We start from the raw sequence: 16,245 nt of genomic DNA on the forward strand, positions 1-16,245 counted from the left end.
TTTGTCATTTTTCATTCGTCACTGCACAAACACCAAGTATGACGTATGTGGGTGAATAAGAAAAAGCATTTGATCTCAAAATATTGCAGTCCAGTATCTGAGACATAAATACTGTGACCCGATAAAAATAAAATAGCACTAGGTGACACACTATCTTATTCTCAGCATTCATCTATGGCACATGTGGCTTCAATATTTCTAATATTATATCTAAATTACCTCTTTTCTCTGTTTTTCCAAGTACCTTATCTTTGGTTCAAGAGAATTTGTCAAGTTCTTTCTTCTGGATGATTGAGAACACTGAAAAAAAAAAAGATGAAAGAAAACAGTCTACAAAATAAACAGGAGAAATACTGTCCTTTGCAATCCCCATGGATTTGGTCAACTGTCATGTTGTGATTTATAAAAATACATGATTTTACCAGTAATAGTCCTCACACCATAAGTCCTTCATATTGACTTGATGAATCACCTTTATATTATATTTTAGACTCCTTTATATTGATTAATTACCAAAATAATTCTCTAATAAATTATAAATGTATCGATATAATGGGTAAGCCAGAAATAAGAAATTCATGATTTTGGATTTCAATCTTTTCCACAAAATTATGACAATTCAGAGTAAAATGGCTTATAGAAATAAGGCAAGTTTCATTGATACACTTTAGATATTTACAAAGTAAATATTTCTGAAATCATTTTTGTAGCTGTGCCCATGAACATGTAGGCCAGTAAGATTCTGAAGAGTGGCCCCAGCAAAAATCAGAGTGACAGAACTACCGAGAAAAAAGACCAACACATATCGCTAAAATGCAGCAAACTGATCTAAAACTCCAATGAGTTAACTACCTCAATGACCATGACACAAGTATGTTATAGAGGTGGTGTCATGCTCCAGCTAATGTCGGAATCTTGCCAACGTAGCCAATTGTGGAGCTCTTTATCCTGTTCGTGATGCCAATTGTTGAGCTACTGGATGGACTATGCCAGTTGTCAGGCTCTTTTACCTGCCAGTAATTCTGCCGACTGGGCCGATTGTAAAGCTAGGGCTAGGTCTGGAGCTCACAGACCCCTCAAGCCCATTGTCCAGACTGGGTCACGAACCCTTCACACACCGGGGTGGGTCACCAGACCCCTAAGACGCAGGTCTATGAGCTAGGTAACCGGCAGACAGGTCCTTGGAAGCCATAGGTTGGAAAGCATGGCTGCCTGGAGCAGACGCCTGAGGCAGTTGCCAGCCAAGGTGGCGGTGCCATGCATGCCACCAATTACACCCCCAACATAATCTGTTTACTGAACCACCCCCAACCGGCCTAGGTGAGAGGGCCTGATTAAATTGTTCTGTTTTCCCAACAGGTGGGTACAGATTACCTGGTACTGTGTAATTTTCACCAGCTGTTTGAATAAAGCCACTAGATTACAAATTTAGAGTAAAAATAAATTATTGGCATAATGAAAAAGTTAACCACCTTTCTTTTCATTTATCTTTTTTCAGGGGTGGGAGCATTCATTTAAAGAAAGCACAAAAACTCTGGAAACTACCTGCCATCTGCCTAAATTGACCAACAGCAAAACTCACTTAAGAACTGTTTCCTTTATTGTAATTCAATAGTCTTATTACCATCCCATCGCTGAGTCATATAAATAGTACAATAAGTTGAGTGATGAGGGTATTCAGTTTTAGTCTTCTTAGTTATTGTGGATTGCAAAATTGCTTAAAGATATTCATGAACAATTAAGAAATATTATCAAAACATGTTGGCCTTTGCCAGAAATGTTTACAGGAAATACTCTTTTGCAATCATTATGGGAATTCAAGGACTTTTTCTATTAAAAGTTATTTATAAAACTGTAGTTTTCAATCTTTGCTTACTTATGTTTCAGCATTTTAGGGTTTGATGATATTTTATATCTGTATAGGTGCTATTCTTCATTTCCTTAGCTTCTTCCTATGCAGACCCATGTTGTAATTAAGACCACATTTTAAAAGAAACAGTCTTTTGTGTGTCAATAAATTCAGAATGATTATACTTGCTCTTGACCCCAAGAAGCTGGTTTGGCTGAGCACCAAGAATGACATCAAAATGCAGGGGACAAGTATTTTGGGCCCTGTAATTGGATCTCCTCTCTTTTGGTAAGACTTCTAAGACACTGGACTCATTCTGGATTAGAACAGACTAAACATTAAGCATCATTGATCTGGAAAATGCTGTGAGCCAACCCTCCTTGTGGGTCCTGAGCTCAGCAAAGCAGAGGTGCAGTAAGACTGGATTCAAAACCGGTGCACATCAAAGTCACCGTTGAGCTTGCTAAAAATACAGCATCCTGAAAAATGGACCAAAATTTCTGAAAGTGGAGCCAGGGCACCTCTGTTTTTAAAAAATGTCCTAGGTAATCATGATTCATACCAAAGTTCTAGATCCTTCCATTCTACACCATGTTTGGAAATATGAATTTTGGGTAAGCAGAAAAGTCTCCACTGTAGTTGGAATGTAGACAATAATTTGTGCCTGGTAAACATTTGTATGTCCCTGACTTCTGGGAACCCAGATGTGGAGCAATATGACAGTGTGCTGCTTTTTTTTTTTCTTTCTTTTTTCATATATAATTTTCTCTGGAAGAAAATTGTAATATATTTGACCCTTGATTTTAATTTTATAAATAAGAATTCCTGAAAAGCTAGATACTAAATCTGCAAGAGAATCTCTTTGCAACTGTAGGAGTACTAATTTCTGAAACTCAGAAGTAATACTCAGTTATAAGCGGGGGGAGGGAGGAAAGGATAGGAATGGAACAGTGAATAGGAATGGCTTATAAGCCATAAATGTATCATCAGGGGTTTCTCTGAGGGTTGACCAACATTTTACCATAGTTTATATGTATCAGGTTTGTATTAATATGAAGCAAAATCCGTCAAATACAAAGGTTTTGAGGGAATTTTTCATTTGTATTTGCTTTGCTTTCTAGTTGCTAATGCAGGCATCTGAGGCTGAAATAAGTACAAAGATTTTTAGTCATTGGTTTGAGTAAGGAACTGCTTATGGAACAATTATTCCCTATAAATAATTCCCTATAATTATTCCTGAATGGTAGAATATGTGTTCAAAGTATCCAAGCATTTATTTTCTGTCATAATTCCCATACCAACTTCTAATATATTCAAGGTCTGACACTACTAAATTAAATACCAAAATGAACAAGAGTTTCACTTAGTTTCCTATCATACCTTGGCTATCTCTTTGAAAAAAAACTTTAAAAAAGCACTTAATTAATAATTAACTATTAATTAATTAGTAAGTATCTATTGCAGTAACTGAACAAAAACTATGGTATCACTTGTGACTATATATTTATTACAGATACTCTATTTCTTTAATATATTCTATTTCTAGCCATGTCAATATAGTATTCTTTTTAGACTCTACATTGAACCAAATCTCCCTAATCAAGAGCAAGATGTGGAACCCATGGAATTGGGAGCTGAAAGGAATTTGGACGGGTTTAGTCCTCTCATTTTGTAAAAGAAGAAATGTAGCCCAGAAGGATGAAAGGCAATGCAATGATCACCCAGGCACTTTTTCTATGTTAAATAACATTGATTAAAAATATAGAGCAAATCTTAGCTTAAAAAGCAAACTAGCAATTTCTACTTGTACTAGTCATTGCACAATTAACTGCTAGAAATGCTATGGATACAAGATGAGGTCAGTTCATCCCCTAGAAATGCACTTACCTCTGCATGCTCCGTAGAACTTTCTGCAGCACTCATTCTCAATGTGTCCTGCACAAAATGTGCTATGGAAGCTGTTTTCTCTGGAGTCTTGCAAAGCATAAAGAAAAAGAGAGAAAAAAATCTCTTATGGTGTCTTTCAGGGTGAGAGCAAATATACAATATTTTAAAAAACACCACAGTTAACTCATGATAGAAAATAACAGCAATGACTTTTCATTAAAAATGAACAGAAGAGACTCTGGACTTGAATTACACAGAATAAGATTGTAAGTACAGCAACTGTGATTTTAACTATTCTACTCCTCCAAATAGGGATTTCCCAGGATGTCTCAAGTAGGCAGGCTGTGACTAAGACCTGGGGCAGATTAGCCTTGTTATAGTAAGTAAATTGTCCTTCTGCCTTTACTGGCAGTTGCTCCCACTGGAGGAGGAAGTTACTACTGCAGAAAGCCCGGACAAACCGAGTCTTTCCTCAGTAGCCTAACTGCCATAAATTCATTGTATTTCCCAGAGCAATTAGGTAACTGTTGACTTTTCGACAGCTCCATTACTTGTTTCCCTAAAGGCAAGATTTTCTGGCAGTGCTTCTAAATGTGAATTTAACTGTGTAGAACTTAATGAGTCATACATAATTCTATAAGTGCTGCTAATTCTTATGGAACTAAAAGAAAAAACAAATCATTAAAAAGAAAAATGGGCATTGTGTTTGCAAATCTAATCTTCTATATTGGCAGAAAGGTTAAATTTGGCTCTCAAGTTTAAGACTGTATTTTCCATAGGTCAAGTCCAGATTTTCTCCATGACTCATTTAAAGTTAAATCTTTTTTTGCACTAACATTTTAGCTTAAACTAGTCAGCTCCTGTCATTTTACAGGCTCTTGAGGTAACAGAGCACTAGGTAAGTAGTGCAGATAAAAGCGTGGAAATGATAGATACTTGGAGCTACACAAATGGACCACGATGGAGTAGAATATTTCATTCTGGACTTGGAACAGAGGGAGCAAATGAAGAGGCAAGGAATACAAAACAGGAAAGATTGTGCTGCCGATAGGAGAAGAGAAAGAATCTACAGTCAATAACTTAAATTTTTCATTAGAGCTGCCTATGAGATATCCCCATGTACTTGGATGTAGAAGAAAGCCTAAAACAACTGAAATCCATACTCTTTAAAAGGTAATGAATGGTGCCCAAGATTTGGCCCTGCCTTTGCTCTTTAATATTTCTCACTAGTCTCCAACTCTCCCCTATGCTCCAGCCACACTGAATTACCTCTATCTCCCGAAGTGAGTTGTGTCAATTCACATCCCTGGGCCCTTGGACATGCTGTTCTCTCCATCTCCAACATCCCCTGTGAGCTTTCCCTCCAACCTGGTGACCTGAAAATCCATCTAATGCCTCTCTTGCCCTCTGACTTGATCTTGACCTCCTCCAACCAGCCAAAAAGAAGACTTCCTTAAACACTACAATTATTTATTTACATATTCCTGTGTTCAGCTTTGTATCCACAGTACCCTGCCACAGAGTTGTGTGGCACAGAGCAGGCGTTCAGCACATTTCACTGAATGAATAAATTGATGAATATCTGTATAATTAAACTATACCCCAAATTGATGAACTTTTTGCTAGTTTGTGTGTGTATGTGTGTTTTTACCTTCTGCTGGTTTTTTGGTCTGTTTTGGCAGTACGCTTGAGTGGAAGCGAGTGATGTTGCCTTTAGGCAATATCCAAAAATACAGGTGGGAGTCAAATTTTTCATTCAGAATTCTGAAAATGAAAGTTATGACTCACATACAATCTGACTTTAGGGGATAGAAACAGAGATTTTCTGGAGACTGACACCTTATTAACATTAAAATCTGCTCATCAGAGAAGGAAAAAAACTCTAATGTAAAACTCTAAAACACACATGGGGTTTTTATGTAAAGTTCAAGGCTCTGTTCAACATTTTCTTTGTATTTGATAGTAATAACCCAGTGAATGTGGTTACATTGACCTAGAAAAGTGGTTTGAAAGAATGTTTTCTTGCCGGAAATACTATCCTTGACATTGTTGTCTCTTGGGTTTCCCCTTAAAGGTATCCTGATGCACACTCATTGTTAGTGTGATGACTTTTATTCAATGGAAATCTGATACCTTTGCCTCTCTGCTATGCTGTTTAACAAAAAACAGTTTTCTATTAGCTCCAGAAAGCCATATGGTTATTTGTGAGTAATCAACAACTCTTATGGAGAACCCCAGGTTTATTTTGACAAAGGTGGAACTTGCAATAGGCCAGCCTTAGGAATGAACTGAATATTTTCTGTTACATATACCCTATTGGCCTCACCTCCACCCCTCTTACGTGTGCTAAAGATTTTAAGAGTGTGGCTTTCAGTCAAGCTTCGTTTCATGGGAAATCTCACTAGCTGAAATAACTTTCAGAGAAACAGAGGTGTCACTTCGTGTTTCTAAGACTACTTTGAAAAGTTCACATTTATGAAATATTATACAGAGGAAAAAAATTAACAAAGGGAAGTATGGTGAAGGAAAGGAACAAGGAACTACCAGTCATTGGTCTGTAACTATCATTTGAGTTGACAATAATTCTCTTGAAATTAGTTCATGAGGAGAACACTGCATTTTTATAAATGCTTGGAGGCATTCTTGGGCAGGTTAAATAAACATGGCTTTTCCTTTAATATCCTTTTATAACGGGGATTGAAAAGGCTTCTTTGCTTTCTTAATCTATTTGCACTTGTTTTTGCATTTGAACTTTTGAGTGAATTTTCTATCTAGATAGAAGAGAGAGGATCTAGAGATGACTAGAAGATCTGGCTCTCCAGTTAAATCATGTGGATTCATATCTCAGCTTTACCACTCACTGCTTTGGGCAAGATGCTTAAGGTCTCTAAGGCTTAACTAGCACATTTATACAATTGGATAGTAATAGTGTCTCCTCTTGGGTTTGCTTTCTGTGGTAATACATGTAAGAACTTAGATAATAACAACTTGACGTTAAAGATAGGGCCATCAATCAAATTCTCTGTGAAACAAATAATGTGACAAAAGGAAAGGACTATCCATGATTTATGCATCACTGACTGTTCACCTGCCACTGAGTGGGTTCCAAAGGAAAATAAGCTAAGTTTTCTGCTTACAATGAAGTTTATATACAAACACACATCTACGTATGTGTCAATAAAAATATGAAAAACTGGACAGTAAATGAAAGCCAGCACATCAGTGGTAGTGCTAATAAAGCTTGTGAGAATTCAGAGGAGAGAGAGCTCATTCTCAGCTTTGATAGTTATGGAAGGAGTTGGAGTTTTCTCTGGGCCTTGAAGGTAGATAAGGCTTTGATGGAGGGTGGAAGCTGAGATACGGTGTTGTAAGGGAAGCAACTTAACAAACAGAACAGAGTAGGACAAACTAAGTGTGAAGGATTCTACAAGCCCAGTTTAATTAAAGTAGGGTTCACGTGGTATATCTAAAGTTGATTTGAATGAAATTGTGAAAGGCTTTAAGTTTCAGGTTAAGAAATTTTGATCTTATATCATAGGCCATGGGGAGCTACTAAAGACTCCTGAGCAAAGGAATTACATGATCAAAGTGACTTTTTAATAAAAATAAACCTGGAGATGTATATTATGAATTATATGGTAGAGACTGGCAACTTTGATACCAGTTAACATATATTAACAAAAGTAATATTCAAAATATTTAACAGCTCATGGCAACCAAAATATTTAACAATCAGTTCTCCGGGGGCTCTCAGAATGGACTGTACCCCTGAACTCTAGACTCCTATATTAACTGCCTACTTGTCATCTCTATGTGGATGCTTAGTCATCTCGTTCTCCGCCTGTCTAAAACCTGTTTTCTGTTTTTCCTCACAAAACTTGTCTTCCCCATCACAATTAATGACAATTTTAATTCTCCAGACCCCAAATCTTGGAGTCATCCTTGTCTTCTCTTTTTCTCTCAAAGTCTGCATCCAATCTATCTAAATATTTTGTAGCCTCTTTGAAAATATATACAGAAAGGAGAGCAGCCCATTGCTGCAAGAGCCTAGAGACTTCCCAGTTTAATGAGAGAGTGACAAGGTGAAATAAACATGCCTGTTTATATCTTTTGCAAAACGGACTTTACTGTTTACTTTCTGGTTTTATTCATAGAAACATTTTTAAGAGCATTTCCAGCAGTGACTGATCTTCAGCTTTATGCCAAATCCTAGTTCTTTCACTTACTAGTCATGTGACCTTGAGCAAAATGCTCAGCATGTTGGACTGACACCAAGCCACCCTCATCTCTTAGCTAGATTATTGAAATAACCAAAGGGCTTTCCTGCTTCCATTCTTGTTCGTAACTTCACCCCACCTTATGAATACAGTAGTCATTGTGAGGCTTTAAATATCATTTTATGTCACTCCTCTGCTCAGAACTTTTCAGTGGCTTCCCATCTCACTCAGAGAGCTGAACTCCTCACAGTGGCCAGCAAGGCCCTACATGATTGAGCCTGTGCCTCTTGACTTTTCTCAGTATCCTCCCATTTGCTTACTCTGCTCCACATCCTGGCCACACTGCTGTCCCTCAAACCTGTTCTCTCTGCTTTTGGGGTCAAGAGACAGCTTCCCCTTCAGCTCTCTGAAGGTTCTCTGAAAAACCAACTGATAAACAGATTAATATGAAGAAAACGTATAACAAATCTTATTATTTTAACTTACTGAGATGGGGCAATGCATAAAGGAATCACAAGAAAGTGATTTTCCAATTTTCCAGTTTAGTACAGAAGCTTATGTATCAATTTTCTTAGGACAGAGGGGAGTTGGGGGGTGCAGGAGTAAATGATTTTTGGGGGGATGCAATGGGCCTGGAGAACATATAGTGGCCTGGGACAAAGTCTATTTGGCCTGCAGAGCAGACAACAAATAGTAAATGATTCTCTTCAAATTACTGAATGGGACTGAAACAGAAGAGAATGGTCTGTGACAAAAGTCTGTCCAGTTGTGTTGACAGACTTTAGTCTTCTTTCCTGTAATACAAGATAGGTTAATGAAAACCTAGGGAAAGAACCAGAGGTAATTGTCTTCTTTAGGTAGATAAGGGAACAGCTTCATCCTGTGCTTTGGAGAATGTCAGAGGATTGAGAGATGACAGGGGAAGGAAGGTCAGAGAGACCTTGAGGCTGCTTCTATATTCCAGCATGTGAAAGCACTACATTTTGGGGTAGCAGCCTCTGAGTCCCACCCAACACTGCCTAGAACTATTTTCCCTAGATGTCCATGTGGCCCATCCCCTCGCCTTTAGTAGGAAATGGCATAAATATCATCTATTTATTGAGACCTTACTTGGTGTCTCAGTCCATTTTTTGCTGCTATAATGTAATACCACAGGCTGAGTGATTTATGAAGAAGAAATTTATGTGGCTTATGGTTCTGGAGGATGGGAAGTCCAAGATCAAGGGGCACATCTGGTGAGGGCCCTCTTGCTGGGTCAAACATGGCAGAAAGCATCATATGGAATGGACAGCCTGTGGTTCACTTGGGAGAGTGTGGTGCTGACAACACCAAGTCAAGGGTTAAGATCCCCTTACCAGTCATCTTTAAAAAAAAAAAAAAAAGCATCACATGGAGAGGCAATACATGTGCAAAACAGAAAGACGGAGGGAGGGGGCCAAACTTATCCTTTAACAGAAGCTCATTCCCACAATAATAACCCACTCCTGAGATAATCACATTAATCCATTCATGAGGGAGAAGCCCTCATGGACTAATAACCTCTTAAAGGATCCACCTCTCAACACTGTTACAGTGGCAATTACATTTCAACATGAGATTTGGAGGGGATATTCAAACCATAGTACTTCCTTATTTAAAATTGCTGTTCACACAAGCATTTTCTGTACACTTTTTCTGCTTTGTTTTTGCGTAGCACTACATAAAATATACTACATATTTTTCTTCTTTGTTGACTCCCACCAATAGATTACAAAATCCATGATAGCAATTTTTATGTGTTGTGTTACTCCATATCTCTAGAACCAACCATAGTGTCTACTATTTGTTTAGTATTCCAAAACAAATTTATTATGTTCCCGAATTCACCTCTGGCACTTATTGTAAAGCAGCCATTAATTTTACGTATCTTTGTATTAGTCCATTTCTGTTGCTTGTAACGAAATACCTGGAGCTGGGTAATTTGTAAAGAAACAATATTTATTGCTTACAGTCTCAAAGGCTGGGAAGTCCAAAGTACAGGTAACACATCTGGTGAAGTGACTCTTCAGCAATGCAGGGTGTTACGTGGTGAGAATGGCAGAGCAAAGAGAGAAAACTCCTCACTTCTCCTTTTAAAGCTCTCAGAATCACAACCATGACCACCATTAAACCATCAGTAGATTAATCCATTTACTTGGGCCTGGTCCTCACAATCTAATCACCTCTTCAAGGCCCCACCTTTCAATTATTATAATAAGATTTCCCACCCTCTTAACACTGTCACAGTGGGGGGTTAAGTTTCTAATACATGGACTTTGGGGAACACAATTCAATCCAAGGCAAACTTTCTGCCCTGAGAGGCTGTAAGCTTCTTGAAGGCTGGGTCAATATTTATCGTTTTAGCCTTGGGAGCTAACAGAGTACCTTAAGGGTACAGAATAGTGGTATTTCATTCATTTTTATTGAATGAATCTGTTTGTGTATGAATCTCCAGTAGGAAATCATAGCACACTTCAGCTTCTCAGAACACAACCCAAAACACAGAATGACCACAGGGGTACACAAAGTTATATGCTTTGCCTCCAAACCAGAAATGATCAAGTAGGAGTGTCAGCACATTTTTAAAGGGCGATCCTGTGTATTTTATTTTTATTCATTTTATGGGTGAATATTTCATCCTTTCTTATTTTGTTTATATGATCAATATTATTTTGCCTTCATACAAAACCCCTTTTAAAATTTTCACCCTTGCCCCGTGGCGTACTCAGGAGAGTGCAGCGCTTGGGAGCGCAACGGCGCTCCTGCCGCGGGTTCAGATTCTATATAGGGATGGCCGGTGCACTCACTGGCTTAGCAGGGTGCGGATGACACCAAGCCAAGGGTTGATCCCCTTACTGGTCGCAACAAATGACAAAAAAAATGATAAAAGAAAATAAAAATAAAAATAAAAATTTTCACCCTTCATCTTGGTTAATATTGCTAAATAAACAATATTAATAATTATGCATGCTGTGGGGGAATTTTTAAAAGGCATAACTGTGATCTTCAATGTTTCCTGCATTTCATGGTGGTTTATAACATCTTATGAGATAAACTGATGTCTTAAAGTATTAATTGATGATCCCCCCAAATAAGCACTGTGGGGGTTTTTTTGTTTGTTTTTTTAATATAACGAATCCTTTCTTTGTGCAGTAAGAGATATCTTTTGCCTCAGGGATGATCAAGTTTGCCATAGAATAGAATAGAAAGTGGAAAACAGCCCCTGTTCAGCCTTTGAATGTCAAAATAGACTTTCCAAACTCTAGAGACCATCTTGAAAACTATAGCTTTGAATTGCAGGAGCTAGTCTTCTGAAAACAATTTTTAAAATTTCTTAAAAAGACTGATTCCCTTTGTGCAATTTATTTTGAAATGGCTCAGAAAGTAACATGGGCTGATGAATGGAAAGAAAGGCGGGTAGATGGATAAATGTGGCAAACATGCAGAGCAAAACGTTAATGGTAGAATTTAGATAGAGGTCTCATGGGTGTACTCCATAAAATTTCTTCAACTTTGCTCTATGTTTGAAATTTTCGTAATAAAATTTTAGGAAAAATATCTTAATCAAGGCATAAAAACTTATACTATGAACAAGTGATAGAAGAGAGGATAGGTGAAGAGTCAATACAACCTACCCTCACCACTTCCACCATCTGCCCCAGTAGAGAAGATGAAGGCTTCATGGCCTGGGGAAACTGAGGAAAGAATCAGGGAAAAAGAGTTGCTGGATGTTGCTTAGTTCTTGTGAGAAAACTATGCCCCGCTCCCCTACTTCTGGGGATATTTATTCATTATCTATTGAACTGCCCAGACTGAGCAGCAAAGAGCAGAGACAGCTTCAGCCTTACTCACTGGGTTATCTGGGGAAGGGCTAAGTCTTGAAGAGAATTTCCGCACATCAGCATGGTACACAGCTACGGACGGGGCTATCTGGCATGTCGGGGTAAAAAGGTCCTGAGACAGCTCACTTCCAAAGTGGTGTGGAAGCAGAGCCGGAAACTTTCATGTTCCCGTGAAGGGTGCCAACGTGATTAAGTGAGGTTTAGTGGATTTAAGGAGGCCTCTGGGCTGGCCAGTTAGCTCACTTGGTTGGAGTACAATGTTACAACACCAAGGTCAAGGGTTCGGATCCCTGTACCGGCCAGCCCCCCCCCCCCCCCAAAAAAAGAAGAGTTCTCAGAGCCAGGTTGAGGAGGATGCAGCATTCACCACATGGACCTAAGGGCAGGAGACACACCAAGTGACCTGGAAGCTTCAGGGTTGCCGCTGAAGATATAAGCCGATGAAAAGACCATAAGGGATAGGTAACATCAGTGCAGGGACAGATAACATCAGCGCCAATGGCGGTGTAAGGAGGTGGATCACTGCAGCCCTGATGCCTCCACGCCAAAGTTGCCAGAAAAATACGGGACATCCAGACATATTTGAATTTCAGATAGACAGCAATTTTTCCGTACAAGTATGCCCATGCAACATTCTATTATTTACCTAAAATTCAAACTTAAGTACCGCCAATTTTTAATTTTTATTTGCTATATCTGGCAACTCTACCACACTCATATTGTTTCATAAAATCTGCTACATAGAACCTAGATGCTATTATGGGGGAAAGGAGGGAGAGGGGAGAATTCCTACATATGACTGCACTGAAAATGTAAATTACCTGAGAAAACACTGAAGTGACTGAGATTTCCCATAGTTAAATAGATTAAATTATTTTCTAAGAGACAGGATGGAGGTCCTAGAATAAAACTAAATTCAGTTTAGAAAACAAAACAAAACAAACACAATTTTGTACAAAAGATTTCTGTGTTTTGAAACCTATAGGCCTTTGAGGTGTTAGGAAAGTCATCTTCGATGTTAACGAGGGTGAGATTGAAATCCAGAGATGTTAAGTGACTTACCTGTAGTCATCACGTGACATGGGGGAGGTTGAACCCGTATCACAACACATTTAGACTCTCTGGTTTATTCCTTTTAAAATAAACCAAAGTATCTTTTACCTGTATAGGGAGGCATGAATAACACACCTAAAATTCATTTAATAGACAACGTTTACTTGTTTGATGCCTGAGCCATTAGGAATATAATTCAGTACAGTTTCTTGGGAATTGAGCTAGATGTGAACTGGCTTGACTTCTAAGTCACATCCAAATATAATCTCACCAGTTTCCACCACTGCTTGCCTAGGGATTAAGTTCTACTGCCAAAGACTAGTGGTCAGAAAAGAGAAAGTTAGCTTCAAAAATCTTAATTATATGTTTGAAATTTTTAAAAAAAAATTCTCTTCTCTGGAAGGAAATTGATCTCTGGTCATTTGATACCAGCGCAGATCACTGTGTTTTTCTCCTGTACTTTGGTCACGTGTTGAACTCACCTTCATTCATGCATGCATTCTCATCATAAATACTTACTGATTATAGACTGCGGATCATGCACTATGCTAAGTATGAGAATATACAGTTGAGAAAACACACATCACTCATGTGTTTAATGTTTTTGAATAAGAAATCCGAAGATTAAGAGGGCACCACTCCGTTGATGGAATCCTTTCTGCATCATTTCTGCCAAGTGATTGTCCGGATTAGCTTGGATTCCTCAGATGAAAGAGAACTGTCTTCTTCCTGAGGCAATACATTCCAATACTCTGTCCATAGACTTAGATACTATTTTAAAATAACATTATAATTACAAAAATTAATAAAAAGCCTGTTCACGTAATGATGATGTCGGGATATCGGAAGCCTATGGCGAGGACTGAAAACATGGGTGATACAAAGAGAGCATATCGGGAGTGTTGTCTGAAAATGAGCCTGATTCAAAAGAAAATCTCCAAATATGCTAGCCCAAAAAATTGCAAACATTTGCTAACTCGTCTTTAATGATAAAAAAACAATAATGTATTTTAAAAAGTAATCGGTATAGCTATCTTTTTCATTGAAAAAAAAAAAAAAAGAAGAATTGATCTGATTTTTTGCTGCTTATTCCAGAATGCCATAGGAAAAGATACTTATATACTTTGTGGATCATACCTAATTCTCCCCACAAGTACAAAATAAGGTCACAAGAGTCTTACAATACATTTCATCTAGAAGGTGAACATTTGAACGATATGAACATTCTTCAGTGAGTGCTAATGGTATCCATTTTACTAGTACCTTTCCCATACGCATTTAAAAAATGGTTTTCAACCAAACTAGAAATGAGAAGGCTTACTTGAGAAAGGAAGCTTATGGAGGCATTAGATTCCAAAACCCAGCTTGGGTTTGGAAGTCCCTATGAGAGATTCACATCCTGTCACAAAGCTAAACAGATCAAGAACATAAAGAACACATTTGCTAAGCAATGCTTACAGACATGCTATTCATAGTATTTCCCCAGCACATATTTTGCTTCCTTAATATTATCACTAGTTTATACATTTCTTAACCCACAGCCTTATGTTATTTTTCTTGCATGAAAAGGAAGACATATCCCCAAATTCTTCAAATGTTCTTGCTGAAGTCATACAAGTTTGGAAGAAGGCAAAGGTAGACCGATAATTCCAAAAGAAAGGATAATAATTTTGGGTCCAGGTGTCCATTCAGGAGAAACCCTGAGACCCCAAATTCTCTTTCTTCTCTTTGTAGGGTCCTGGGTGCCTTATATTCTTTTAATCAGCTTTTATAATTTCTGCACAGATGCCTCTCTCCACTTCAAGTCATGGTGGCTTCCTCCAACAACCCGCCTAGTGTGGTCGTGCTGCCCTGACTGCCCCAGTGACCTGAGCTGGAGCTGGCAGGGCCTTGTTCTCATGGAGGCAGACAGAATCCTCTTCCACCTACTCCTTGCATCTTTCAAAAGACAACCTGCATCTCCCAGTTTTCTGTAACTCCCTCTTCTGTGGAACTTGGGACAAATTCTCTCACTGATAAAACAGATAATATTTGAGTAAGAAAAGAAGTGCTCTACTCAAAAGTGTCTCTAACTTATCAAAAAAGAGGATGTCACAGCTTATATTCCAATTGCCTCACTTCTCCTATCCTGCAGAGAACCTTCTGTCTAACAAGTGGATGCCTCTCAAAAGTTAGGGAGAGCTTTTGTCTCCATGATTTTTTTTAAGAGTTTTAATTCTTTCGTTTTGGGGTCCGATTTTAGTTTATAGACCCATGTCTCTGTCTTCCTGCGATGTCCAGTGGCATACTTTCTTTATTATAAAAGAGAGTTCGAGCTGGGCATATGCAGCAAGATCTCCTTATCTGGATTTATACCTGATGTTCATGTATAGTGGAAGCCTTTCAAAATCATTCTAATGAATGAAGAGAGAAAGATGTCATAGATTAGCAATAGGATCAACCTAACTCAATGGAGATATTTTGGAAATACAACCTGTTTTTTTTACCCACTAATCTGTTTAATTTTGAGATTTTGTAATACTTTTACAATCAGAAGACTAAAAACTAGGGCGGGCCGATTAGCTCAGTTGATTAGGGCGTGGAGTTATAACACTAAGGTCAAGAGTTTGGATCCCTGTGCTAGCCAGCCACAAAAAACAAATAAATAAATAAAAGTAAATACAAATAGAAAGTAACGGGCCTAACTTTACAGATAACTGAAAGATTTATGGTTCATTTAAATGACATCACCTGGGTTGCCAGCAGCAAGCTTCAAAGCCACAAGGTACAGCAGTTGAGCTGACAGACTTTTCACTGCCTGAGAACTTGTGGCAGAGCCTGGAGAGCCAGTTGTTTGTTTATTTATTTATTTATTTTATTATTAGCATATTCATTACTACAAATCATGATTTTTCTTTATGCTCTTTACTTGACCTATCCTCCCACAAACACCCTCCCTAGCCAGCTATTTAAACATTTCTTAAAGAAGGGTAAACGATCCTCACACAACAATGCAGCTTTTTTTTCCTAACAAGAACAAACAAACAAACAAAAAGAGTCAAAACATTCTACAATTAGAACTGCTGAAATTAGATAACAGGATTCAAAGAGGAAGCCAGTCATGGTCTGAGAAAACCATTAAAGAAAATTTTGAGGCTCAAGCCAGTCCTACTCGCATTGTAACATGATGATGATGATGGTGACAGTGATGATGGTGTTGTGTTTGTTTAGCAGTTTATACTTTACAAAGTGCTTTCACATTTTCACTCACTTTATATTCTTATCACAATCCATTTTATAGATGAAAAAACAAGCTTTTGATAATCAAAATTTTATTTTAATAAAAATAGCTAATAGTTTCAAAAAAGGGAAATAAAGAAAGGGAAACTAGATTTTTTTT

General features: G+C 38.0%; 1 protein-coding gene across 1 annotated transcript in view; it reads right to left on the minus strand.

Annotated features, from left to right (window-relative positions):
- The window catches only part of TNIP3 (TNFAIP3 interacting protein 3), a 115,837-nt gene that overhangs the window by 32,919 nt on the left and 66,673 nt on the right, over nucleotides 1-16,245 (minus strand). Inside the window, exons 4-5 of the mRNA XM_063107475.1 lie at nucleotides 3,737-3,823; nucleotides 220-300 (exon numbers count right to left, since the gene is read on the minus strand). Of these exons, the coding sequence (XP_062963545.1) occupies nucleotides 220-300; nucleotides 3,737-3,823 (168 nt within the window). The remainder of the gene's footprint in view (nucleotides 1-219; nucleotides 301-3,736; nucleotides 3,824-16,245) is intronic.

This window comes from Cynocephalus volans, chromosome 9, assembly GCF_027409185.1.
Source record: "Cynocephalus volans isolate mCynVol1 chromosome 9, mCynVol1.pri, whole genome shotgun sequence".
Classification (NCBI taxonomy): domain Eukaryota; kingdom Metazoa; phylum Chordata; class Mammalia; order Dermoptera; family Cynocephalidae; genus Cynocephalus; species Cynocephalus volans.